Below are 26,254 nucleotides of genomic sequence, written 5' to 3'. Positions count from 1 at the left end.
CTCTATCCAACACTGCTTATCCCGTGTGAATTGTGGAGGGCTGGAGCTGATAGGGTTTGAGCCAGGAACCTTCTTACTGTCAATCAACAGAATATAAAAACAAATCTCATTTATTCAATATTTTTCCAGGCGAGGATCCCGCTGAACCTCATACCCACTTATTCTTGTGTTTCAAAGATCTTGCACAGTTTCACGAGAAACCAATTGTTCTGCTGTCGATTTTTTTTTGTTAATTAATTACTTTATTTCACCTTGCTACTAGCAAATGAAAAGCACATACTGCATAGTAATAATAAAGCCATCTGGGAGTTGGACCTTTCAAGACTACCTAAAAAAGATAGCAGAGCCTCTTAATAAGTGAGATAAGTTGATTAAATATAGGCTAGTGAGAAACGTGGCATACCTTTGGTTTAATAATTTACACACAGAGTGCTAAGAACAGCATAGTAGGATTAAGTAGCATAACTTTTCAGCCACGGTTTTCACTCCCTTCATTACTTTACTGAGGCTCTACGTAAAACATAAAACGTTGTTTTACTCCTAGTGTTTCGACAGCTCCACTTCCTGATACACCTGTTTGTCAGGTAGGATATCAGCTCACAGTCTGCGGCTGCTACGGAGAGACTGAGTCATGAAAAAACAGACTATGGACGGAATTTTACCGAGACTTTGACGCAACTTGGACATTTTTTAATCGTCATACGAATGAACCTGTTTTCACAGCTGAAAATGCGTCGACGGTGCCAAAGGAATAACGCTTTGAACGTGGTTTTGCTGCTGGATTTGGTCGGCTTTTTCGGTGAGTAAACAGGCCAGACCTAAGCTTTCATGGTACTCTTTCATCAGGAGGAGTTCCGTCTACGTCTGGTCTCATGCTGTTTGTAGGCGTCTGTGACTACTAGCCACAGAAGCCAGGCTATTTTGATTAAATATCGAGATTTTATTGACTTTCTGTTACATTTTCAGCAGTCTTAACTTAAAAGCTCACGTTAAAGACAACCCCAAAAGCATTTGGCTACAGAACTGCTGAAAAATAGCTGTAGCTCTGTAAACATTAGCAATGGTACTGCCCACATTTATGTTTGTGCTGAAAATGTCCCTAGTAGAGAAAGGTCGAGTGAAAACTTGTTTTTCAGCTGGAATAAAAGTGAATGAGAATATAAATAAGGTAAAGAAGTTTAAGTTGACTCCACCTCAGGCACATTTTAAGTCAAAGTGTCTGTCTATGATAATTTAATTTTGATTTAAATGGGTGAAATGGCCTTAAGAAATAAGCTGGTTGACACTAAAAGAGCCCATTTAGAGGCTGGCATACTATGTCAGGCTTGAAGGGTTTCAGGCTGCCAGTATGTAGCCTACTGTGTAGTGTGGAGCAGTAATTTATACAAGTGTATTGCAAACATGGCTCTGAACTGTGGGCAGATGTTTGCTTTTCTCTGAAAGCTTTTGACCTGTTATTGAGGGAATGGAAATGAGAGATGCAAACACAAATGGCTGCTGTTTTTAGTGGGTGAAGTCAGAACACAGGCAGCATGAAAATGTTGGAGCAGATTTCTATCATTATGGTTTTTCCTATACTATTTTAAGTTAGGGAACAGTGTCCAAATATAGCTGTTTTTTTCAGCCAGGGTCAAAACAGGACAGCATGGAAACTTTCCCATTGTGATATTGTCTTTCCTCTGAATTGAGTTTCATGTTGGACACCACTGTTTTTATGTCCAGACATCTTGCTGAAAACATGACCACTGATGAGGTGCCAACTGTCTTATCCCACCATTCATTTCCTTGTTGACACTATCGTTTCTTCAAGTTCAAAAAGGTTCATCTTTCAAGTCTCCTCTACTTGACCTAATCTTTTTTATAAGCAGATAGCTTTCCTCATGTTGTTGACTTGCTCACCCAAGGGTCTTTGTAGATAAATCAGGGCATATCTCTTTCACTCCTATTGAGTAAGATAAACTTCATCCTTATCATGATTTTTGGGCTCTTTTTCAGATTATCTCTACCCACTGGGTGTTTTTCCCCCAGCTTTATCATTTGTAAGCAAAAAAGTGAATTTAAGCCTTTGCTTTGATGGAGACCTTTTACATTATTGCTCCAAAACAGCTTTGATTAATGTCTTTAATATGATATTCACATGGGAATATAGCAAGTTTAGAGTGACAGATTCATGTTAAAGCCAGGTGCACTGTGTAAACTGTTAGGCTATGTCTTTGATTTTTTGGCTCCACAATTTTGGCAGACGTCTCACAACCAATAGTGGACAATTTGTAGTAAAATTGGCTTCAGATATTAAAAGGTCCGGGGAGAATAAACTCCAGTGATTTCCTAATTCTCTAACTTCAGCATCACAAACTGGTCACAACCTTCAGTTTACAGGGGAATGCTTGATAAGAGTTTGGATATTGTTGTGATATTTACCTTTACCAAAGAATACACGTGAATTACCGTGGAGATCCCCAGGATTTTCCTCTGATGCAACGTTTCAGGGGTGACAGATTTGGTTTTAAAGGACAAATCCTTTCACGGAAACAATGGATTTGTGTGTGTTTTATATTTTGTTGTCTTTTTGGTTTTCCTTTTTTTCATCCTACCCAGCAGGAATTTAGGTGATGATATGGGAAGAAATTGTTAGATGTAATGGCATACATTGTATATGAATGTCTCTCCTGAATTAAAAATGTAGGCTGTGGATAGCCACCTTAAGCTTCAAATGACTTAATTTTAAAAAACAGAAATGTTTAAGGCCTGAGTGAGGAAGCACAGCTATTTTGGCTGAAATGTATCTGTTCATCGATATGAACTCAGACTTTTTATTGCAGATGCCAAAATTACAATAGTTTATGTTTAATTGCATTTTACCATAAAGTTTACTGTGAAGGAAGCCCTAATTCTAGTTATGATAGATATTAGGGGTGGGAATCACTAGTGGCCCCACAATACAACATTATCACGACACCTATATCACGATTCAATATTTTTGCAATTTTGCAAAACACAGAGTATTGCGATACCATATATTGTGATATATTGCTACCTATACCATTATTCAACTGTTTAGCTGTTTTAGCATTAGCCTTACCTTAATTTTTTCGTATTGCCGCAGCATTTTATGAAGCACTCATTACAAACCCCATGTGTCATGTCCATGTTGCCCTGGTGCTGCCATATTGGTTGTACTAACTTCCTCTGATGTTAAACTGAACTGATGTTATTTAACCAGTATCACAGATCTCATTTTAGCAATACTTGATACTTGTCAGACGCCCGATACGATACAATACAATATATAGCCACACAGACGTTGTATCGATTTTTCCCCCACCCCTAATAGATAGATAAACAATATGCAACCCTTGGTTTTTTGTCCCTTTCCGCCACTAGTTCAATATTCTAAAATGGTCCTATAATTCCTGTAGTTAGTGACAGCTTGACTAGAGAAAGTAACTATATCCATGTATCATTGCTTTGATAGTTTGTTGTCAAGCTGTGGACTGATTGGGTATCATCTCATAACAGTTTAGGCTTTTGAAGCCTTTTTCCAGGTCGTTTTTGTATGGCCACTGGTTTTAGATAACAAATCTAAACAGTCTATCTCCTTGTTTCCACTCTCGTGTGGTTATGGAGGCGAGTCAACCTGACTTACCTATTGGAATCCCCATGACGTTGTATGTGCTGGGGAATCTCCTCCCCTCAGTAATATCCAGAACATGCCGCAAAGACGATTAAAAAATTTAAAGTGTGCTCGATTTCGGAGAGACTGTATGACTGTATACTAGCTTAATGAACAAGCTTCTAATTAGCTAACAGGCTATGGAAAATCATGTTTCATTCATTCATAAATCACTGGCATATCCTCTTTTAATACAAGTCTGTACTTACCGTGCCTTTGTAATTTTTATTAATGTTGAAAGTGCTGGGAGCTACAGTATTCACTCTGAGAGTCAAAAAAATTAATTTTGCTTCCTGTTTCTAAAGACAATCCTGAGAGGAATCTCTGGTATGCTGCTCCTGCAGCCTGGAATCTAATACATGAAAATCTGTCTGGACGAGCTGGTCTTTTTACATCTTATACAAAGGAAATGAGTGGTGTTGGAGGAATATGCATCAGGTTGACTGATGACTTGTTTCTCTGTGACCTGGATTTGACTGATTTGTGTTTGTAATGATTTTTAGTTCTATGTATGGAACGCTGCTGTCTTGGCCAGGACACTCTTGTAAATGATAGGGGTGAGGAAAAAAATCTATACAGCATAGTATCACGATATTTTGTGCTGTGATATATATCGTATTGTCTGTCCACCAAGTATGGATTTTTTTCTAATTAATTGCTTATATGAAGTGAAGTATGCTGGATAAATAGCAGTTGCGCCCTTTGTCCAGTGAGGTCAGCAGAGGTGACGGTCATACAGCAGGAGAAAGTTAGTACAACCAATATGGCAGGACATTAGGAATGCAAGCAGGGCACGAACAACATGGACACGACACATGTCAGCTAAACTGTTGAAAATGGTATAGATGGCAATATATCACAATATACGGTATCGTAATACTCTGTGTATCGCAAAATGTTTAAAATCTCAATAATATAGAATTGTTGCAGAAGTATCATTATAATGTTGTATCGTGGGACCACTTGGGATTTCCACCCCTAGTAAATGAGATTCTTGAGCTCAAATAAGTTTTGCTGGTTAAGTAAATTTAAATAATAAATATTTATCAGTTTGATGTGAAGTTCAGCAGGATTTATCTGTCAATGTTTTGTCTTGGCAGTCTGGCAGTCACTGACATTTTAGTGAAAAGGTAGATGGCAGACAACTAATATTTCAATGGCTTAATAAGTAAGCTTACTTTAGCTTGTTCAGCCATTCATATGACATTTTTGTGATAATTTTATCAGAATATCTTGAATTCCTGAACAGACAGCTTCTTCACTTATTTCTTGGCATGCTCTATTAGTCCTGTTTTTAATCCTGATACTTCTCTTAACACATATTCCAAACTACTGAATAAGCTGCAGTCAGTTTCTGTCAGTTTTCTATTAATCTGTCAAGAAGTGCACTTCCTTGTGTAGGACACAAGAAGGTATCATCCATAATTTTGGATATCAGTCACATACACAAGTGGAAATGAGGGGTTAGGCTGTCTTTTATGGGATGTGTTCATTGTTTACAGTCTGACGAGCAACTTGAGACCCTAGGTCGAAGTCTGAGGAAAAATGTGAATCCTTCTCATGCTGACTATAGCAACTAATTAGGAGATTGGACTGGATTGGCTCTTTATTGTCCCTGAGGGGGAGTATGGTTTGCAGCAGAAGTCCTCACAGGCTATACACACAACATAAACACATATATTTAATTCTCCCATGCATGTCAACATGATAGACAGGCAGTGAAATATGAAACACGAACTCCAATAAAGCCCTATGGTTCATAATACATGTGCAGTGCCAACAGTGGCTACAGCTTATTTGAAACACCCAAACTGCCCTGCCTGCAGCTAAATCGAGGTTAGATAGTAGCAGATGATTTGAGAAGTTCATGCTGATTTGTCTCTTTTGTCCTCTACAGAGACTTCCTACATGCGACCAAAGCTCATCGCTCATGTTCAAAACGTTGTCAGTGCAGCTCTAATCTCTGTTTACTAGAACTTTGTTCACACTGATGATAAAACCAGCGTTCACGGATGGTTTTCTTAAAATTTATCTGTCCCTGTAAATGGATATCTGCATTAAAGTACAGCTTAACAGTATATTATAGATAAAACATTTAAACTTGAGACACAAATCTGCTTTACGTTGTTTATATTACCAAATTAATTGATGGTTAAACTCCCTCACTGCCCTGAAACTCCATTAAAAACATGCAAACTAAAAGATTTTTTCAATCCTATTAAGAACAGATTTGACAAAGTTTGACTTTTGACTTTTTTTTTTTTAATCAATCTGGGTAATAATGTTATTTGGGCAAACTTAAATGGTAAAAACCCACCAGATTTACTCTATTTTTGTAGGGTATATTACTAAACTTAAAGTATAACTAAACCTGTATTATCTTTAATACAGTAAGCTGTGGAACAGAGACTCATAAGATAAATAGCTCTACTCTAGGGAAATGACAGTCTTTACCTTGCATACATAAATACCACATGGAAAAGAAAATCTAGCCAGGAAATTGTTTAACTCTAATTTCTGGCTCCACTGGAGCTAAAGAAGAATCCAACTCTGTTCCCAGAGGTATAAAGCAGGACTATTCAATTACAAATCCAACAGGGCCAAATTTTTCAATCAAGAAATGTAGCTGGGCCAGACATGTTCAGCGCCCAGTAAACAGCTGGTAATGTCAAATTTTGAACCAATACAGATCATTTTGATGAAAAATATGCACTTTTTTATTTATAGTCTTCATAGTGGAAAGATGTCATGTCATGTGGGGCAGATGTGCAGTAAGACAAAAAATCACCCTAAACAGGGGGGAGACTATTAGATCAGACACTGATTTTAACATCCCTCTCGACTGGAATGAAATTTCTGTCTGAATGAGCAAAGTCAGATATATTTCAGAATTAAGTGTTTTATATTAAGCATTTTTATGCAGATCAGGCATTTATTCCAATTTCAAGGGATCCATGTAAACATAGCTAGTGATAAACAATAACTGCTGATTGTTTTCAAGACTGGCACGGCTCAGACCACAAACAGAACGATACCAGTCCTTTAATTTACCTACACATTTAACATGTAGATATGCATTTATTTATTTATTTATTTAAACATTATTGTCTGGGTTTTATTTTCTGCCTTTATTTAGACAGGAAAGCGGAACAGTGACAGGACATATGTGGAGAGAGAGTGAGGGGAAGCCATGCACCAAACAACACCAAGAGTGGGGAATTGATTCTGCAACCAGTGCCTTGAGGACTATATTCTCTGTATACGGGTGCCTGCTCTACCAACTATGCTCTACTGGCGCTCTAGATATGCATTTCGAAGAAGTAGTTTTTCTGGTTGAGGAATTCATCAATAATATTCATCAAGTACTCGCATGCTATGTTTTTTAAATTCACTGTAGAAGTCATCTGAATCCAGAATTTCTTAATCAAAGTGCTCTAATGAGTCATTTTTACAGCGTATTTAGGTGGTTTTCTCTTAAAAAGCATTCAGTATTCAGTTTGTGTTCTTGGCTACAGTCTAGTTATCTCCTAGGGATCTGACAGACTTCCCTTGGCACTCTGAATGAAGTGATAACAATGAAAGAGCATTCACTGACACAGGGGCATAGCTTTACATGTAGTGGTAGGCCCTTAACAGACAGATGTGTAGCAGACCTGCCAACTACAACAAGCAAAGCTGGTGAGAAACTTGTATCAGTATTCTTCTCACTTCAGTGTATACCTGAGGGAATTTGCTGTGTTTGCACTTTCATGCCAGCACAATGTGGGCACACTTATTCAGTTTTTGCTTACAGTGAGTGAGTAAAATGTCACTCATAATCTGTAACCCTTTTTCTGTCTTGCATACAATATCTTTTTTCATTCTTCTTCCACATTTAAATCTCCTAATGAATGCATTCTTTTTTCCACCACAGGCCTCTGTCACTCCATTGTCAGCTTTCTTTCTAACCCCTCTGTCCATTTCATCTGCAGCCCCTTCCTTAGTCTCCTGCATCTCAGTGAGGACCCCAGCAGAGCTCTATGCATCCAGAGGGGATACCGTCACGTTGTCCTGCACTTTCACTTCCACCAGTAGGCCGACCAGTAAGATGTCTGTCGACTGGTCTTACAGGCCCCAGAGTGGAGGGCCTCCACAGGCTGTGAGTATGCGTTTTAAGGATGAAAGCACTTGTTTTAACAAGCATGGATGTAATAATTGGACCAAGGGTTGACATCCATTTTACCCCAAAATGTTCACTTTTCAAAGAACATGCGGGCAAAACATAATAATTTACTTGTTTTTGGATAAGGATGAGAGATTGGGTCTTATTCTCTCTCCAGGATGGATGGTTACTCTCTGAGGGAAAAGGGACTATTTATTTTCTTTGCTGCAGAATCACTTTTATTTTCTAGTCATATTTTAAGCAAGAGTTGACAAAAATCTGCTTCCAGCCTGTCAAATTTAAATAAATGCTGCCTTTCTTGGCACACTACAACAGTTAACAGAATATTTTGATTTCGCACTGTTAGTCAGCCAAAATACTTTACTTGAAAGGGGTCACCCTCTTCTCTTGGTGAGGTTCATGGACATTTTTTTCTCAGTTTTCAGATGATTTTCCTTTTAGTTGCATTCAATCTTTTCATATCTGTCTGACATATCGATCAAATTTCTATACAGACTGTTCATTTTCATATACTGCAAATGAATGCACATATACATAAAGTACATTATGTAGTAGGACACCACTACTTTCGATGTTTTTGGTATTTATTGGGACCCTTTGGGGGAAATAATCTTTACATTTCTTTATAATCTGGTATATTATAGCAAGCTTCTTTCAGTGCTTGCAAGACTTCATCCTTGGAGTGAGGCTATCTTTTATTTCTGTCTTTGCCCATGTGATTCCATATTGCCTGTGTAATGTTCAGGACTGGCATGAAGTCAGGCCACTCACATAGCTGGTAGCTGTTTTGCTTGCAGAATATGATTGCTCTATATTAGTGCTGTGCCTGGTTTAGTTGTCATGCTGGAAAATTAAGCGGTTCCCTGTCAGGCTCTTCGCAGAACAAATGGTATGATTAGGGATGAGTGGTAGTATCATCGCACTGGTACCAACACATCCCATACCTACCGGACTGGATTACAACACTGATAGTGATGCTTTGTTTTGATAAATTGCCATCCAGTGAAGGGGAAAAATACCTTAAGGAATTTGTTTGATTTATATGTTAAGTTACACTGGTTTCCTTTCATTATCCCATGTTTGACTGGCATCTCATAAAATTATTTCTGTAAATCATTTATGATACCCCGACAGCTTTTATACTCCCACTGACTTTCAGTGCTTTTTTTTTTCCTTAAAAGTATCGATTCAGGCACCTGTATTAGACAAAACCCAAAGATACCCAACCCTATGTATGATAGTTTAAAATACCACTAATATATAAAAAATACTCAATACATTATAGAGCTAGTAAGAAATTGCTTTAGTAAATCTGGTCTTAAAGTTTGCAACATTTCTTTAAAGACAAGGCATTCAATTTTCTTCTAATGGTGTTTGATATGAAACTTTCCCATGAACAATAATTTCCCCTTGTTTTCCAGACATTTAAATCAACACTGTGCATCATAACCATCTTAAAAAAGTAGTTTGAAAGTTGATCTAGAGTATGAAAACTTTAACCAGGGAGAATGGTGTCGGCCTCATCTCCACAGAGTGCCTTAGCACCGTGTAACTTTAGTAGAAGGTTGTGGTTCTCCCACAAGAAGTGCATACAGTTCTATGGCAGTAGCTCACACATTAATTAACCAGTTAGCCTGCCTCTGTACTGTTTGATACAATAAAAGAGGCTGAGTGACAGAAAAAGGTGACAAATGATGCAAAGACGAGTGAGAGAGAGTGACTGCATTTTTCTTTGTCAATCTTAAAGTAGCTTTGTAAGTTTGAAACAGTCCCATCTCTCGTAGCCTGTAATAGGTTACCCTCTCAAACACAGCCATTTAGCCATGGATTAGAGACATTATGGCAGGTTGTGGATGCTTGCAAAGTCATATTTTGCAATATTTAATGACATTGCTGTACTTTGTCAGTCAAGTTGGTTTCTTTGCTGGCTTTCCCTACCCCTGTTTGCATATTACCAGGGTCATGGGAAAATAATCTGTTGAAAAAACAACCAAGTCCACGCCTTTAGAGTGGAGTAAGGGGTGGATGTGGGGAGTAAGCACAGAGCATTGTCCAGGTAGGTGATAGGGTTGCCACAAGCCCCTGGTCATGCTGTGGCTGTCCCAAGGGCCAAAAACCACTGGTGGTCTAAGAACACATCACCAGAGGTGGAAATGGCATCAAGCTTGACCTTGGCCTCTACTTGCTTGGTTATGGAGGAAAATACAGAGAATAACGATCATTTTGAAGTGTGTATTCCTCAACTCACAACGTAAAAATATTATCTAAAATATGTAGAGTTTTTGTGGTGCTACATTTAGGATAATTCAATAGTTTCTGGGGAAAAAAACATCCATCCATCCATCCATTTATTTTCTATACTGCTTATCCCATTCGAGGTTGCAGGCGGGCTGCAGCCTATCCCAGCTGTCATTAGGCAGGAGGTGGGGTACACCCTAGACTGGTTGCCAGTCAATCGCAGGGCTGACACATCGAGACAGACAACCAGGCACCCTCACATTCACTTCTGCAGCCAATTTTAGAGTCACTAGTCAACCTACAAAACAAACAAAAGAAAACGTTTGTCCCTTTTTTGAAAATAAAGGTACTTCTACAAAGAAACTTAAAGACCTTACTGCAGGTATTTTTGTAAACATTTCAACTTAACATAAAAATAATTGCAGCCTTTTATGCAGTTATGTAATTGCACAGCCTTGCGTTATGATTGCAACTGCAATGAATTTAATAATGCAGCATTACTTTTATTGTAAAAACCTGATACGAAAAATCAAAGCCTTACTATAAACAAACAGTTTTAATTAATGGAGTCCATTAAAAAAATGAAGAATCTGCAGTTTGTTAAACAATGTTATTCATTTGCAGGCATGAGTAAAACATGATTAGTAATGTCTGAAACTACAGTCAAAAATAGCAACAATGTGTTGTTACAATCCTTGACTCAGCAATTGAATATTTGTTCAGTTTATTTGTCCACTTTATCAGTGTCTGAATCTACATGTACAGCTGCAGCATGGAGGCTAGTCTGTTTTAACGGTGGTCCTGTCATTAATGGAATATTTAATTTATCAGAATCATTCCTCTTCCTGTTCAGTTATTTCTCCTACTCACATTCCAGCCCACTCATGTGTCTCCCCTCCCCATGAAACCCCAGCTGGTCAGTTACCATAATACCCCTTCCTATGTTGTGGATTAGGTGGTCTTGTTCAAAATGCATTCAGATGTCTCTCTGAGCCCATAACTGCTCTCAGTCCTCTAACTCCACACATTCAGGGTTCAGTTTCAGCGACCAATCCACTAAAACTCCACCACATAATTTAAGCTGCTCCATTTGTACCATTTGTTTGAAGATAGCCTTCCAGTGTGGTTCTATGTAATTGCATTTGGACCTTGAGAATCCATAGTGTGGTAGCTGCAACCCTATATGCCATCATTTCCTATAGGAGCACTCAGAGTTAAGTGGAAGCTAATGTTTTGTGGCTCCGCTGATATGGAGTGCTGTTGGTTTAGTCATTAAGTTGTAGCTGTCTACTCTCAAAGTATGTAGAAGGGAGGCGAAAAGAACTTACTGGGAGGGTGTTAGACTGTGTTTGCACGTGGGTTTCAGTCAGCATAAAGCGTGGTATTACGTCATAATGCCTGGCAGGTATTTGTAAAAAGGTGTGCCAGCTGCTTCCTGAAGAGAAGCCACATCAGTGCCACATTAATTTCAGCCCAGCCCATCGTTTTTTTCTCTCTGTGACGGATAAAGTGTGGCACTTTCCTGATGTGGCCCATAGATGGAACCAAGACTTGAATTCTAATTTTATTTCTAAGCCTTCATTTACTTTCCATCCAATTTCATTAACGTTTTGGCTGGTTTATTGGCCTGTGTGTCCCCAGCCGTATATCACGCTGGGAAAGACCATGAATAAGCATGTGAAAAGCTCCGTCAGAAAATATAATTTTGCAGCCAAAGCTTTAGTGTCAGTCTGAATTGCAGCAGCGCTTCAGTGGCTTGCATAATTACCTCACTCCTGATGAGAATTAATTTTGCAGATTGGAGACGAGAGACTGGATGTTCAATCAAATATCAGTGGGAGCTGATGGTAATTGGAGGATTTGGCAATTGAATTTTGCTGAATAATGCTAAAAATAAATCTAATATGATGATCTGGGCACTTCGTCTTCAGGTTTGACAAGACAGTGGAAGCTTTTGTCCATAATATAAAATAGATTTATAGTATATGTGGTCCCATTTCAGAGCAATCATTCTTTTTTTGTGTTGTAGTTTTTCCATGAGTTTAAAAGGTTCATTGGCTAAAATGTTTGTTTCCAGACCCAGCAGACTCTTGTGTAGTCACTGACTTCCAGCTGCTGTCATGTCCTCGAATAATCTGCCATTGGATGAATAACAGTGCAGAGAGATAACCCTGTTTATCTCTGCCAGGCCTACAATAAGTCTCATAAAAATCCAGTTGATAGACACACTGTTGTAAAACCATAAAAATGAATCAGTGTCTGTAGCGGGTCATGTGTTTCTGTTTTCTATTTTGCAGTTTATCACAAGGTCATAAAGTTATCCATGTTGACACTCCCTAGTGTGTAAACTCAAATTAAGTGCACTCTCTTCACACTAAACATACATTCTTTGTATGATCTTGATCAAGTCATGTTTGAGGATTTTTAGGCACATATTTCAGGCACATATTTTAAGTCTGAGACATGTTTTATACATTTACCTGTACAAATTACCATGATTGGAACTTACACTGCAAAAGGTTTACACATTGTATCACACATAATGCATGAAAGATCTATTGATTATTTGTAATGTTTTCAAAGTGATTTATTTGTATAGAAAGGAAATTGGATTTTTATGTAGTATTATCAAAATTATTTCAAATTTTACTTGATTTCATATTCAAAGTGGGCATGCATTTTTAGGGCCTGAGCATTGACCGAGGGTCGGTGAGGAGCCTGTTGTATTTTTGTGCATCAATTTTCTGTCAGGAGATTTGCTAATTTTAGGTCATTAACAGGTCCATCAAAATTTAATATATATTAAAATTCATATATTTGTCACATTATAAACAAAATAAAGCTTTAACTGGGGTTAAAATGGACCTAGATTAAGTAAGTCAGCTGGGGTGAGTTGATCTCATTTGAAAATAGGCCTACACTCTGAACTTTTGTTAACAGATTTAACGTCCACCTGCTGATCTTTTTACAGATTAGCTGAAGCATGTAGTAAATGAAACACTGAAATACAAAGAACAGCTGATCTAAAGCCTCATATTAACAGAACTTTTTAATGTTGATTCAGTTCATATCCATCGTCGATGAACCGGACAGATGTGTGCCTTCAGGCTCTGCTTTGTGTACTTGGAATCAGATCCATAGAGATGTCCCGAAACTCTATTTCTGACCTCAATTCAATGTCAGAGGTCCACTGTGTCTTTAGAAAATCATATGGATCTCTGTCAAATACAAATATCACTAATAATGGCAGATAAATGTATGTTTTTCTCTTGTTTTCATCCATTCTCCATTGAGCAGAAGTGGAGTTTTGCTTCTCAGCCTGGCTGAGCAGTTGTGTTGCGAGTTTAAAGGGGCATCAGTACACACCCTCTTTTGATGTGACGAGCATAATCATTTTACAAACTGTGTATAAACAATGTAAAGTTGTTTTCTGAGAGATTTACAGAATAGTTCAAGTTGTTGTACCTCTCTTGTATTACTGTGGCTAGCGTTTAACAAACGTTGGTATCAGTACTGCCTTGTGTGTCGGCTACAACCAAATCTGTGTGTTTTAACTGGTGATGACTGCCCTGGCAGAAGAACTATAGATGATAGTGATGACCAGTTTACTTTCCACCCATAGTGCCAAATAGCAGGGTGAACATGATATCAGTTAATCAGTGAGTCACTCACATCCCTAGATAAAACACTGGGCATTGCAATGGCAGACATGTTTTTTTCAGAGCAGCCTCATTCCTCACAAAACAGTGAGGAATAAGGGGTGTATTTGGAAAATAATGTGTGCCATGATGGGAACAGTATATTCAAGTCAAATAATATCTCAACAAGGTTTGTTAGAATGTTTTCTACAGGGTTACACAATGGTCATTGTGAAATGCCCTGATACAGGACTGGTATTGGTTTCCCTGTTCTTCCCATGGTGGTAACTTTCTGTCTAATGTCCGAAGAGCTCCTGAAGAAGCTGGTTCTTCAGCAGAAGAGCTGTTGCCATCAATCAGCTCTGTGATTTGCCCTTTAGGTCTTACATGAAAGTTGCATGAATTGGCTTATATCAAAAACATCCATGTTTTTCTTTATAGAAGAAAATCGATATCTCCCTTCTGCGCCGCTCTGGGGGTGCAGATAAAGGCCAGGCAGCTCTGATCTTATCATGCAACTCATCTAAAAGCCTCTTGATGTCTTAATGTTCTTTATCCAACTCAAGAAGCACAGTACATGATGGAGTCTGGAAAGTAGTGGACGAGCTCTCTTGTCAAATGGCAGTTTTCTAATTTTATTGTATTTTGATGTAAGGGTTTCTCTGAGATCCAGAAAAAGTTTGATTATATTATTATTTTGTATATAATCTCAAATTGTTGCATTTAGAGACACTTAATAGTACTCTTATTATATAAAATAATAAAACAAATTAAGTGGATTAATTTATATCTAGAAAAAACAGATTAACTCCACTTGAACTCTGGTTCAGTTCCACTAGAAACCTCATTTCTGTGTTTCTCCATTTCTTTGTTACATGTTTTCAGTCATCTTTTATCAAGATAGGGTAACAATACTCTTTATCTAAGGCAAGGCAAAAACATCTGTAAACTTTTAATGTTTTTATGCTTTCAACCTTAACTGATTTTCCTCCATCTCGCCCAGTTCCTAGTCGCTGATGACTAACCAGAGGATCATAAAACTTAATCACACAAAACTCTACGCTCATTATTAAGTCTGCAAAAACACTAGATTTTCCACTTAATTTCCACATTTCTTTCCCCTATCTCCGCCAACTCACAAAAAAAACGTGTCCTTTGAATGTCATGTTTCGCATAGTAGGAGTATTGAAGGTGTTACTGAACAAAATAAAGTTGCAAATCTGAAACTAAATATCTCTGAACACCTGTAGTTCACATTTTCTTATACCTATGTGTGGATTCTCTTTTGCCTTGTTCTCAGTGAAACTTATATTCAGAGTTCTTTGTTTGAACAAAAAGCCCTCAAAGCTTTGCCTCTGACAACACAGCCAAGAGAAAATGTCCCACCACCATCTGTCCCACCACCTGTTGTTTCAGACACTTTAACTCCGACAGACAAATGATTTGCTAGATTTAGAAGTGATGGTTTTATTTAACGCTGTTTGAATAAGACATCCATCCCTGAGTTACAGTTTCACATGGTGTGTCCTGGTCAGACTTGATACAGGCTTAAGAAAAGATCAGAACAGCACAGTAGATTCCTTTCTTTTATTCTCTAAGATATAGTGAACCACTTCTGTTTGAACTTCTACTTAAATGTTTCACTCTTCCTACTTTCTCTTTTTCCAGTTTTTCCACTTCTCCTCAAAAGCTTTCCCTCCACCCGATGGCCAGTTTAAGGGTCGTATACGATGGCAAGGAAAACCAGCACATGGGGATGCCTCCATCTCTCTGATTAATGCCACATTAAAAGATAATGGGACCTACACATGCTCAGTCAGGAACCCTCCTGATGTCCACGGTTCCCCGAATTCACACACTGTACTCACTGTCACACCAAAAGGTAAGATAGGGGCCTATTTCTTCAGTTATACATTTCTGATGTCTGAATTATTTATGAGCTGTTTAACCATGCAGATTTTCACATTCACTTCCATTAGCTGCACACTTAAATTAAAGCAAATAAAAAGTACTTTAGTCTGTGGATGTTTATTTCTTTATTATGTACACTGCAAAACTCAAATCACAGCAAATGTACATTTTAGTTTCTTTGTCAAAATTATTTTAAAGCACTCAGTATAAGCCACTCTAACCGACAAGTCCAGATAAACATTAACTTTACATTTGAGCAACTGAACAAGTACATTTGTTAATAATGTTTGATCTGAGTTAGGATCAGTCTGCTATCATCTTTCACTGTTACTGCTAATACTAGACATACCCTTACAATTAAAACTGGCCTTGTAGCTATGATGGCATGCTGTTTATTTATTCTATGTATTGATGCTTTCCTCTCACTCCTATCCCACTGTCCAAGCCCGACATCCCAATAGATGGCAGTTCAGCATGAGTCTGGTTCTGCTCTGGGTTCCTGCCTGTTTAAAGGACTTTTACGACTCTGTTGCTTTTCTAAATGTTGCCAAGTTCTTTGGTTATGGTGGATTTGTATTAAGTCTAAAAATAGAGTAATGAAGAGTACCATCTAGGCCTGCTCTTTTTGTAGTCTTGAGAGTACTTTTTTTATGAAGTGGCTCATTAAAAATAAAAAATTCTACATGCTGCTGCATTGATATTAAAACAACAAGTAAATTGTCATTTTTGCACTTGATATCTTAACATCAGATAATACAGTAGTTACACCAGCTGTGTTTAAGTTTAAATGAAGACTAGATGGAACCTAATTTCTTGCTTACAGTGGAGTGTACACTGTACTAATACAACCCTGTTTCTGTGTTGCCAAAATATGCAAGGCCTTTCCTCAAAGAGACACCGTCTAGATGGGACCTCTTTAAACTTTCAGCATTGAAAGTGCCTTTCCAGATGTGGAAGCCACCCACACCATAGGCACTAATGCAACCCCATGCCATCAGAGATGCAGGCTTTTGAACAAGGGCTGTTCAGTTAATTGAAATTTAGATTAAATCTCAATATACCCTACTTCAATTTTCAAATTGCAGAACATGCAATTTTTTTGACTTGAAATGTTTTGAAATTCTGGTTTGATATGTTGTTTTTTTTTTTTTTTTTTTTACTGCAGAGATGCTATGAGTAGTTTTAAATAAAAAATCCTATTTTTCTTGTTTTGTGTGTTTGTCTTATTAAAAGACTCCCACAATAATTATTCCCTTTGAAACAACAATTCATAGTGAAATTGAAATGAGTCAAAATAATTCCAATAAGATGTTTTTTTCTTTTTTCAAAAATTTTCAGCCTCAGTTAAACCTAACAAATACATTGTTTTATTGTAACACTGAATGATTTATTGCATGTTTTTTCTAAAAGTTAATCAGCTGAGAAACTTAAAGAAAATCACATATTAAATTAAATGTGCATAGTGATTTCTTCAGGTTCTCTGAATCTTTTGATATTTTGGATATGGTGGGATATTCAAAGTCTTTGCAATTTTACATTTAGGATTTAGGATTTAGCTTTTTTAATGAGTACCACTTACTCTTCCAGCCTTTGTTGCCCTGTCCCTATTTGTTTTAGTTGTGTCTCATCGCATTCTGTTTTTATTTACATTCCAACTTTTTTGGAACTGACTTTGTGTATATTGTATTGTACCAGCTTTATCATCTGTAAAATTTACTTGCAATTGTTTTGAAATATGTTTTAAAAGATAAGATAACTTGATGGATGATGAGGAGCAGAGTGTTTTACCAGCTGTTTAATGTTCGCAGTGTGCTCTCCATGATAGATTACATCCCTCAGAAGTGTATGATCAGTGTATGATGAGACTCGTGCTTTCATTTTCCATGAGCAAGGATAAGTTCTGCAGTAATTTCTTATTGCAAAACAATAAGTAACCATTAAATTACTGCATGTTATTGACTATCCTACAACTTGATCCACCACTCTTGTCATTTTACACTCAATGCAGGTTTTAGGTATAGGCTTTAGGTGTAGCTGTCATCTAGACCCAATACTTTTACACGTTTTGCATAAAGTTTTGCTACTGTTTGTTAGTTCACTGCAGCAAACAGCCATTTCTTAGTCTGAGACAGTCTTGTATGAGAGGTAGCTCTTTAACAAAAACTGCATTAAATATGCATTCCATTGATTGGTCACATGAGGAACCTTAACAATGACACAACTGAAGTTACAACGTAGCTAGTTTTAATGAAGGCCTTAGTGTGGGTATTACAATAAAATTTAAGATAGAATTTACACATAGCTGATGCAACAGGCCACAGTTATTTATCTGGACTTGTAATGTGGCTTATATCAAGTGTAATTGAACATTTCTGTTTTTGAAATCAGACAAATACACTTGCTAAGTTTTGAGTGTTTTCAGTGTGTGATATTAAATTCTTTTCAGTGCTTGTCCTGATTTCACAGGGCTCTGGTGAAGCTAAAATTCCCACTAGCATCACAGTTTACAGCCATTCGCCTAATCCAAACATCTGTTCAGTGTGTAAGCCCTTTAAGATGTTAGGAATCACTGAAGATGAACGATCAGAGATTATTGAGCACAGCAGTTTTGATATTTTATGAAAATATACTTTTTTGATTCTGAGGTGGTGGCAGCAGCAAATAAAAGAGAGGATGTTTGCTCTTACCTTTATCCCTCCAGACTCTCTGCAAATGATGTCAGAGTTTGGCTCTGCTGCTGCCAATTAAAAAAGAAACTTCACTGGGCAGCAGCCCCTTGCCATCTTAAAGCATCCCTGCATTATAAATTTGTGAGTCAGTAGTTGCTCATTGATATTGATTTCAGAGCGAAACATTTTTTTTTTTTTTTTATGAGGCAGAGAAGCCCTTACAGGATAACTCTATGGCAACATCAGCTTTGCCCTTGCAAGGCTGAAGACAAATTCAAAACTTTAGCTGGTTTGTAAGATGTTTTCAATCAATATGATCTGAGTTTTTGTGAATTTGGTAAGGCATGTATCAGGAATATTTAGACACACTGTAGCTGTACAGTTGTCCCATTTGAAGTTTAGTGTTTTTCAAGTACTTAATTACTGCCAATGCTGGATTCAAGAGTTATAATAATGATGTAAGTTGGCTGATCTTTTCCATTTTTTCATGCAAATATGATTTACATTTGACAAACACTATAGACAAATAACACCCAGTACTTTTATACCCAGTAACAGAACAACAAAGGATACATAATAGGGCAAGGTTAATCAAGTTAATAGTGATCAGTTTAGGTCCACAGTTAGTGCACTACTTTTTTTAATCATGTGCTTTATTTTCCTTTTCAGCACACATTGTTTAAGGCACATTAGCATCTCCCACAGTGATGAAATATAAGTCCACCACTGCTCCTTAATGTCTCATTTCACTTTAAAAAACTCACAGACATCTCAGTGGACAAGTCAAAAGTCATCTGCCCCTTTTTAATGATCTCTTACTTCATTTTCAATCCATTGCAAGTTTCTTTTCCATGGTACACTTCATGTTAAAATCTTTGATTTACTTCTAAAAGCAGGTCTGTATCCAAAAATAAGTCAATTACCCTTAGTTTAAGACAGTATAAAAATCCAAAATAACAAAAACAAACAAAAATAATTAAATATAGTGGAATTTTATAATGAAATAAAAGGTGCGATTAATGGCGATTAACTACAGAAATTCTGCAATTAATTGTGATTAAAAATTCCTATCTTTTGACAGCCCTGATACATATCTAAAAATACTAAAAACACTCCAAAGCTGCCAGTCAGATGTTATATTTGCAAAAAAAATCAGCTTTTTAAAGAAATGAGCTTGGATTTGTATTTGTTTTTCTTGAACTTAAAAAAAAAAATCAAGAATATACTCCATATTTTGCATACTTTTTATTTAAACTACATATTAGTATGTCCTTATTTTGCAAAGTTATACCTATTTAAATACATTTTTTGGAAAATTGGATACAATTATTTGTTAATTTCTTCTACAATTAATCATTAAAAATAATGATATTAACCAGCAATGTATGTGTATATGTGTATATGTTTATGTTATGTAATGTGAAAGTTAGGTTTACATGTATATAGAATTATCATTCTGTCATGTGGTTTAGTTTATCACCTTAACATGTGCTGTACCTGAGGTTTTTTGAGTGGTATGACATCATCCGTATGTGCAGTCATAAACAGTCTTGTAATGTGCTTGTAATGACCTCACATCTCTTCTCCCCAGCACCCAGTGTTCGCTTCTCGGATGTTGCAGTCCTCCTGGCTTTCATCCTCCTCCCATCAGCTATCATCACCCTTATTCTGATTGGGCGGATGCTCTGTCCCAAGAAACAGCGCAGCCAATCGAAGGCCTACAGATCACCCATAGAGGTCACAGAGGGGTGAGTAGATTCATTCAACCAGTCATTAGTGTGGGTCTCCTGGGGGTTATGATCGTCATTACAGGTTCTGATGGTTATAAATATTCAACTCAACTACCAACCTGAGGAAGGTTTAACACAAATTTGGAGTTAAGGTTTGATTTGCTTGTTGTGAAGAAGGTGTTGTGCATCAGTAAGGAGCCCAGTATTCAAGTCTGCAATTAGTGGAGCTACAAGCAGTTTGACTCCCTGTGGCGTGAGTCACTCTGGAGCTGGTATTTATGCTTGTTACTGATGTAAAACAAGACTATTAATATGAAACAATCCAGTGCCACTCTGGTATACATGTTTAACAGCTTTCATAAAGTACACGGACAGAAATAAACAATGAGCAGCAGCTCAAGTTCCGTTTAGGCATATTAGTTTAGTTTTTAATTATTAACAGGACATTTATCATAGTTTTTTAATTTAAACACACTGCAGCTGCGCTATTTATGTGTCATTTGTTCTTATTTATTCAGGATATTTGTCAAATTTGCAGCACAACTTATGTCTCTCTCTTTGTTCTCTTTCCATTTTTTTTCTTACCCAGAACTCCTAACACTGAGATTTATTGTGTGTCTTCTTCCAGCAATAACAGAACAAACTTTATAAATATGTTTAGCTACTCACCAGGAATTCTAAGACAATACCTTTTTTGTAAATATTTTGTCTGTACCCAAAGTTAATGATCATCTTTTTTTAAAGAATTATTTGAGTAGAATTGTATTTTTTGGAGCATCTATGCAGAGTTTTTAGGTGGGAAATAGACACAAAGTACTACAGGAGCCACCACAGGGCATTATGTAACTGATTCAAATATTTCTTAAAGCTAAGTAAATTAATAAATTTGACCTCCAAACAACTGTATTTTTCCTTGCCAAAACCTTAATTTTCCTTTACTTGATGTTACATTTGAACACATCATGATTATGCTTAATTTATTATGTTTTATTTCACCTAATAGTCATTTTCTGACCCAAATCCAACACATCACAATGTAATGGGATGTCACTTTGTTAAGTTTGCTATCTAGCTTTTTTTCTGCTGGTTTTAACACAAATTTCAACATCAACTTTATATTTAAACTAATGAGACTCACAACAGAGTTAAGGGATTTTACCACAGCAGCTTTGAGTGGAATAAGATGACAGACCAGTATCAGCAGCAGAGCTGGGTTTTTCAAACCAGCAGTTAAAGGTGCCCCATTTTAGGTTAATTTAATTCTCATTGCTGGTGTGCTTATAACTTAATAGCACATATGCTGCTTCTCTCAGATGCATACACAGACTAATAACAAAAGGTGATCAGGTTGGAGACTAGAGTCATAAATTCCAAACTGTTGCTGATATATTTTTAAGGAAAATTGGATGATAATGACCAGTGGCCAATCATTCAGTATATCTCTTAGACTCAATAATACACACAATATGTAATTAAATAACAGTCTTTTACATTCACTGACTTGTACACTCTGTAAAACCCCAACTGATTTTTATCATTCAAAACCCACTGTAAATATTGGCTGTATGTAGAATTAAAATTGTTTTATGCAGGATCACCAGAGCTACAACATATGAACTCTTTCTTTGTTTATTCCTTTAACTTTAAAGTGTGTTTTAAGGAAAGAATTTTTCTTTGTTCATCCTTAAACTTTAAAGTGTGATTTTAGAATGAGTTTTTAGGTTTTAAATATAGTGGTTTTTATTAAGTCACAACACAAATTCCAAACATTTACACAGTATGAACATTTGAAAAAAAATCAGCAGTCACATATTGTGTAGTGGCTGAAAAGGCACAGGCAGAAAACTACTTGTAAAAGTCAATCCTACATTCTTACACATTTAAGCTACCAACTTCCAGAAAGACATATTTAAATATTGGAATTGATATGTAAAATGAATCAGTAAATATTTTGCAAAAATCAAAATGATGCGTTCCTAGTCATGACTTATTGAAGTTTTTGTCAGACTCTGGCAGCTAAGCATGAAGACCGGCCAAGAAATATCATTGTTATGTAGGACAAATAGTGAGCCTTGAAGGGGACTGGTTGACTCTGGTTGGCACTAGTTTCCACCCTTTTTGCTAATTTTGGCAGATAGGCTGGTGACTCCAGTTGGGATAGAATGAGATTGGTACCATTAAAATATAGTAATTTAACAGTACACTTACCCCCACCACACAAGTGTATCACAGTGCTGGTTTCAAGAATCAGTGGTATCACATTTTAGAGTTGTTTTTTTTTCAGTAAAGGAGATACTTTAAAATCCTAAACAAATACATAAATATCTAGCAGAAATTGGAAAACATCCTGATAAGTGTTATTATTAATGCAATAAACACTGCATTTATTTTGTCATGTAGACATGGTCAACACCATGTGGTGAAGTAAAATTAAACTGATTATCAAAATGAGGCAGAAAGGGTGATTTAAATAACTTTTAATGTGCCATGCTGCAGTACTAAGTGAGAGTCATCAGACCAGGTAACTTTTCCAATCATCTACTGTTCAATTTTGCTGAGCCGATGTGAACTGTAGCCTCAGTATCCTGTTCTAAGTAGACAGGGGTGGCGCTCGGTGTGGCCTTCTGCTGCAGTAGCTCATCTGCTTCAAGGCTGGATGCATTGCATGGTTAGAACTGCTCCTCTGCATACCTCAGCTGTAATGAGTGGTTATTTGAGTTACCTTTCTGTCTGCTCAAACTAGTCTGGTCACTCTCCTCTTACCTTTATCTGTAACCCCTAGAGATGGTTTTGTGTGAAAATCCCAGTAAATCAGCGGTTTGTGAAATACTCAAGCCTGGATCCAACATCTATAGCATGTTCAAAATCACTCAAATAATCTTTAACATGTCTAGTAGGGGTGAAAATCACCAGTTCCATCCGATACAATATAGATATTTTGGACAACGATATGAAACCCTCCGATATCACCAAATCTGCCACAATTCGATTCAATTCGATATAGGGACCTATGCCTAAGTGATTTTATGCACAAATTTCACAGTTTTCACAGAAAAGCCTAGATCAGGGGAAACAACACAAAGGAGCAGATCAAACCGATCAAAGTTCAACAAAGCTAGTTTATTACCAAAACTGAAGTTTAACAATGTAAATGAAAAATGGTAGCTGAAGAACAAGGCTGGTCTTGCTGCAGGCTGAGAGAGAATGACTAGTAGTTTGGCTCTGGCTTATGTAGATTCCCCACAGGTGCAGGCGATTAGAAACTTATTGTGTAGGCTGCTGAACTGTGCCATCCAGGAGTCAGCATACGGAGGCCAAGAATGCCACAGAGGACCAGGAACAAATCAGCCACAGAGTGCCTCAAATAAATTAAATATTAGTATTGCACATTAACACAACACACATAACATAACACCTTCTATCCCGATTGTCCGTACTAGCTCTTTTAACTGTCCTCTTCATTTTTTTTTTTTACCAGGGAGGAGTACGGCACCCACCCACCAGGAGGCAAAGAAAAGAAGGCCTCATGTTGTGACCTATATCTTATGGTACAGTACAGAACGTTTCATTACACCAGACTCTCTGCCAGCCCATAAATAACTAAATGAGAAATGTCTGCCAGGTCTGTTTCCCGTTTAATTTTACATGCCCTCTATGGCTGGCAGCAGGACTTTGAGGGTTTATAAAATATTGATTTTTCCAATTAAGTTGTTTTGTGTCTGGATCTCTCTGAGTGAATGTGTGCATCAGTCTGTGTGGAGCATCATTTGACTGTCTGGTTTTTCTGGTCTGTACAGGACTCAGAGGATGAAGATGGTTACTACAACCTAAAAAAGAGGCCCCCTTTGGAGGAAGGCTATGCTGAGTCTCAGTGCTAGAGAACCCTGCTGGTTGAAAGATGGAACTGCAACATGTAGACCTGCTGGTGCTCCACATGTGAAGGGTACTGAATTTAAATGAATGCTGGATTTACGTCTCTTCACCTGACCAAACAGGTGGAGCACTTTGGAATGATGTGTACTTTTGTCTTGAGACAACCTGAAATATGCATATAAAGCATGGTATTTATACTTTACAATATGTAAATAACTCAATTCACCTTTTGCTTACTCATTTACAAATTTTGCAAGTCTTCCAGAGAGCCAGTCGAATTTGATACCAGTGTGCTGTAAGGAAGTAGGACTCTTAATTCTAAAGTTAAAGCTTTTGAGCAAAGATTTATCATATCTGTACAGGTAAACGGGTGGTAATATGTGTCTCAAACCCACAGAGGAGCACTGTGTGCACATTTTGATCTCATTGATTTACTTTCTTATTGTGAAGGAGATAGATTCATTTCGTCTAATTTATTACCTGTGTCAGAGCGGCTATATGAATTTTGGATGATGACTTTGTTGAATTATTTCTGTTTTATCTTTATTATTCAGACAAAAATAATTTGTACAATTTGGACATCAACTGTGACAACTTAGTACTATTTATGCATTGTATTGTATATATTTTCTGTACATTTTTAGTATCTTTACATTACTGTAGTGTCATTATTTCAACTTCTTAAGTGTGGTTTTGTCACATTAATGCTCATTATATTTGAGGACATTTGGGTTTTGATACAGCCTTAAATGCATCTGTTTTTATTTGCTACAAAAGTCTGGGTTTTGGTTGCACGTGGTTGAAATAAATACTTTAGGAGCCTATTTTTGGTGGCTTTATGAGAGGATGATCCTGATTCTTAACAAAAGTGCTTCCAGCTCTTAGTAAAATAATTAGTAAATTTCATTGAGACAATTTGTTGGCAAAGCTGACAGTATATGGAAGCCCTTTTTTCTCTTCTGCTCTTTGTTTGGTCTGTTGCACTATTCACGAATATTGTTGGATATCCTTTTAAAAAGGACTTGCTGGTAACTGGGAGCTTCACTCACAAAATGTGGAAGCATCTGTTTCATCTATACAGTCATGGGACTGGAGAGCCATCAAAAGATGTAATAAAAAACAATGAAACACAGCGAATGGTAAGTCCTCATTCTGTCTCATTTCTGTTCTGTTTCTCACTCGGCTCATTCGTGTCCTCTACGTTTTAATAATTCACACTCTGCTATGGTCAAACAATTATCATTCCTGCTTCATCTGAACTACCATGGCAACAGCTTGCTCATGTCAGACAGGAGATTAAAAAAAATAGATTGTTGAGAAAATATGCAGCTCACCTTCTGGACTCGTATGGACAGTTGTTTAAGGGAGAGTGTTATTCAGGTTTAGCATCTCAAGGCTAAAGAACATTTTTATGGCTAAATACTCTCAGTGCAGATTAACAATTCCAGTGTAGATAATTTCATGAACTCTGCATTGAGCAAGGATTGTAGTAAATTTAACTTGTATTCATCAGTCAGATTTATTATTGCAAAATCCACCAGGGTTGTTTGCTAGAGGTAATCTTGCAAAGGAGATGGATTGGCCAGATGTCTCATCAGGCAATTCCATCTTGCAAAGCTCCAATCTGACACAACTGGGCCTTGCTGAGTATGGGCCTGACCAAGCAGTGTCATTTGAGGAGAACGAGGTGGTAGCTACGGGTTGGGTTTAGCTGTACTGAAAGCAGATAGCAATGGCTGCCTTCAAAATAATGTTTAGCTTGGTTATAGCAAGTGGCAGTTTGATCAGGACATGACTACATTTCTTTATTATAGAGCAAAGAACAACGATGAAAGCTTTTCATGATAGAAAAGTTGTTTATACTGTTCTCCTGAGCTGCTTCGGCACGAGTTTGCAACGTTACAGGAGGAATTTAGTTGTATTGTGAGCTGGTATGTACAATGGCTTCCACCCATCTAGCAGTTAGTTGGATGTAGCTGTAGTAGTGGCAGCTTTATCAGAACTGGACTACATTTCTTTATTAAGACAAGAGCAAAGTGCCACATGGAAAGCTTCTCTTTGTAGAGATATTTTTGCACTTCTCTATGAGTTTTATCTGCCAACAAGCTCCACCATTCAAAAACTATGGCAGCAACTGTCTATCAAGCTCAGGTTGCTGCCTGAGCTGAGCATGCCTGCTACCTCATTTTGTCTTGTCACTCTTATTGGCCAGTAATGAACATGTCAGAAAGTTTGTCCAGTCACCTTCCAAGAATTTTTTTTTAAAGTGCCACCTTTCCAAAGGCTTTGTATGGGAGGTTTCCCAGATGAATGTCAAATATAGCCATGCAATGGAAATATGAAACAATCAGTCTGACTTG

General features: G+C 37.2%; 1 protein-coding gene across 1 annotated transcript; it reads left to right on the top strand.

Moving 5' to 3' along the window:
- The first annotated feature begins 495 nt into the window (after positions 1–495).
- mpzl3 (myelin protein zero-like 3) lies at positions 496–24,718 on the top strand. The gene is made up of 6 exons (XM_041799847.1): positions 496–799; positions 7,645–7,811; positions 15,380–15,593; positions 19,883–20,039; positions 23,500–23,569; positions 23,819–24,718. Exons 1-6 carry the CDS (start codon positions 706–708, stop codon positions 23,897–23,899), a joined length of 783 nt encoding a protein of 260 aa, XP_041655781.1. The 5' UTR covers positions 496–705; the 3' UTR covers positions 23,900–24,718.
- The last annotated feature ends 1,536 nt before the right edge of the window (positions 24,719–26,254 follow it).

The sequence above is a fragment of the Cheilinus undulatus genome, linkage group 2, assembly GCF_018320785.1.
Source record: "Cheilinus undulatus linkage group 2, ASM1832078v1, whole genome shotgun sequence".
NCBI classification, from domain to species: domain Eukaryota; kingdom Metazoa; phylum Chordata; class Actinopteri; order Labriformes; family Labridae; genus Cheilinus; species Cheilinus undulatus.
The sequence above is the reverse complement of the archived record's forward strand: the minus strand, read 5'-3'. Positions and strand labels throughout refer to the sequence as shown.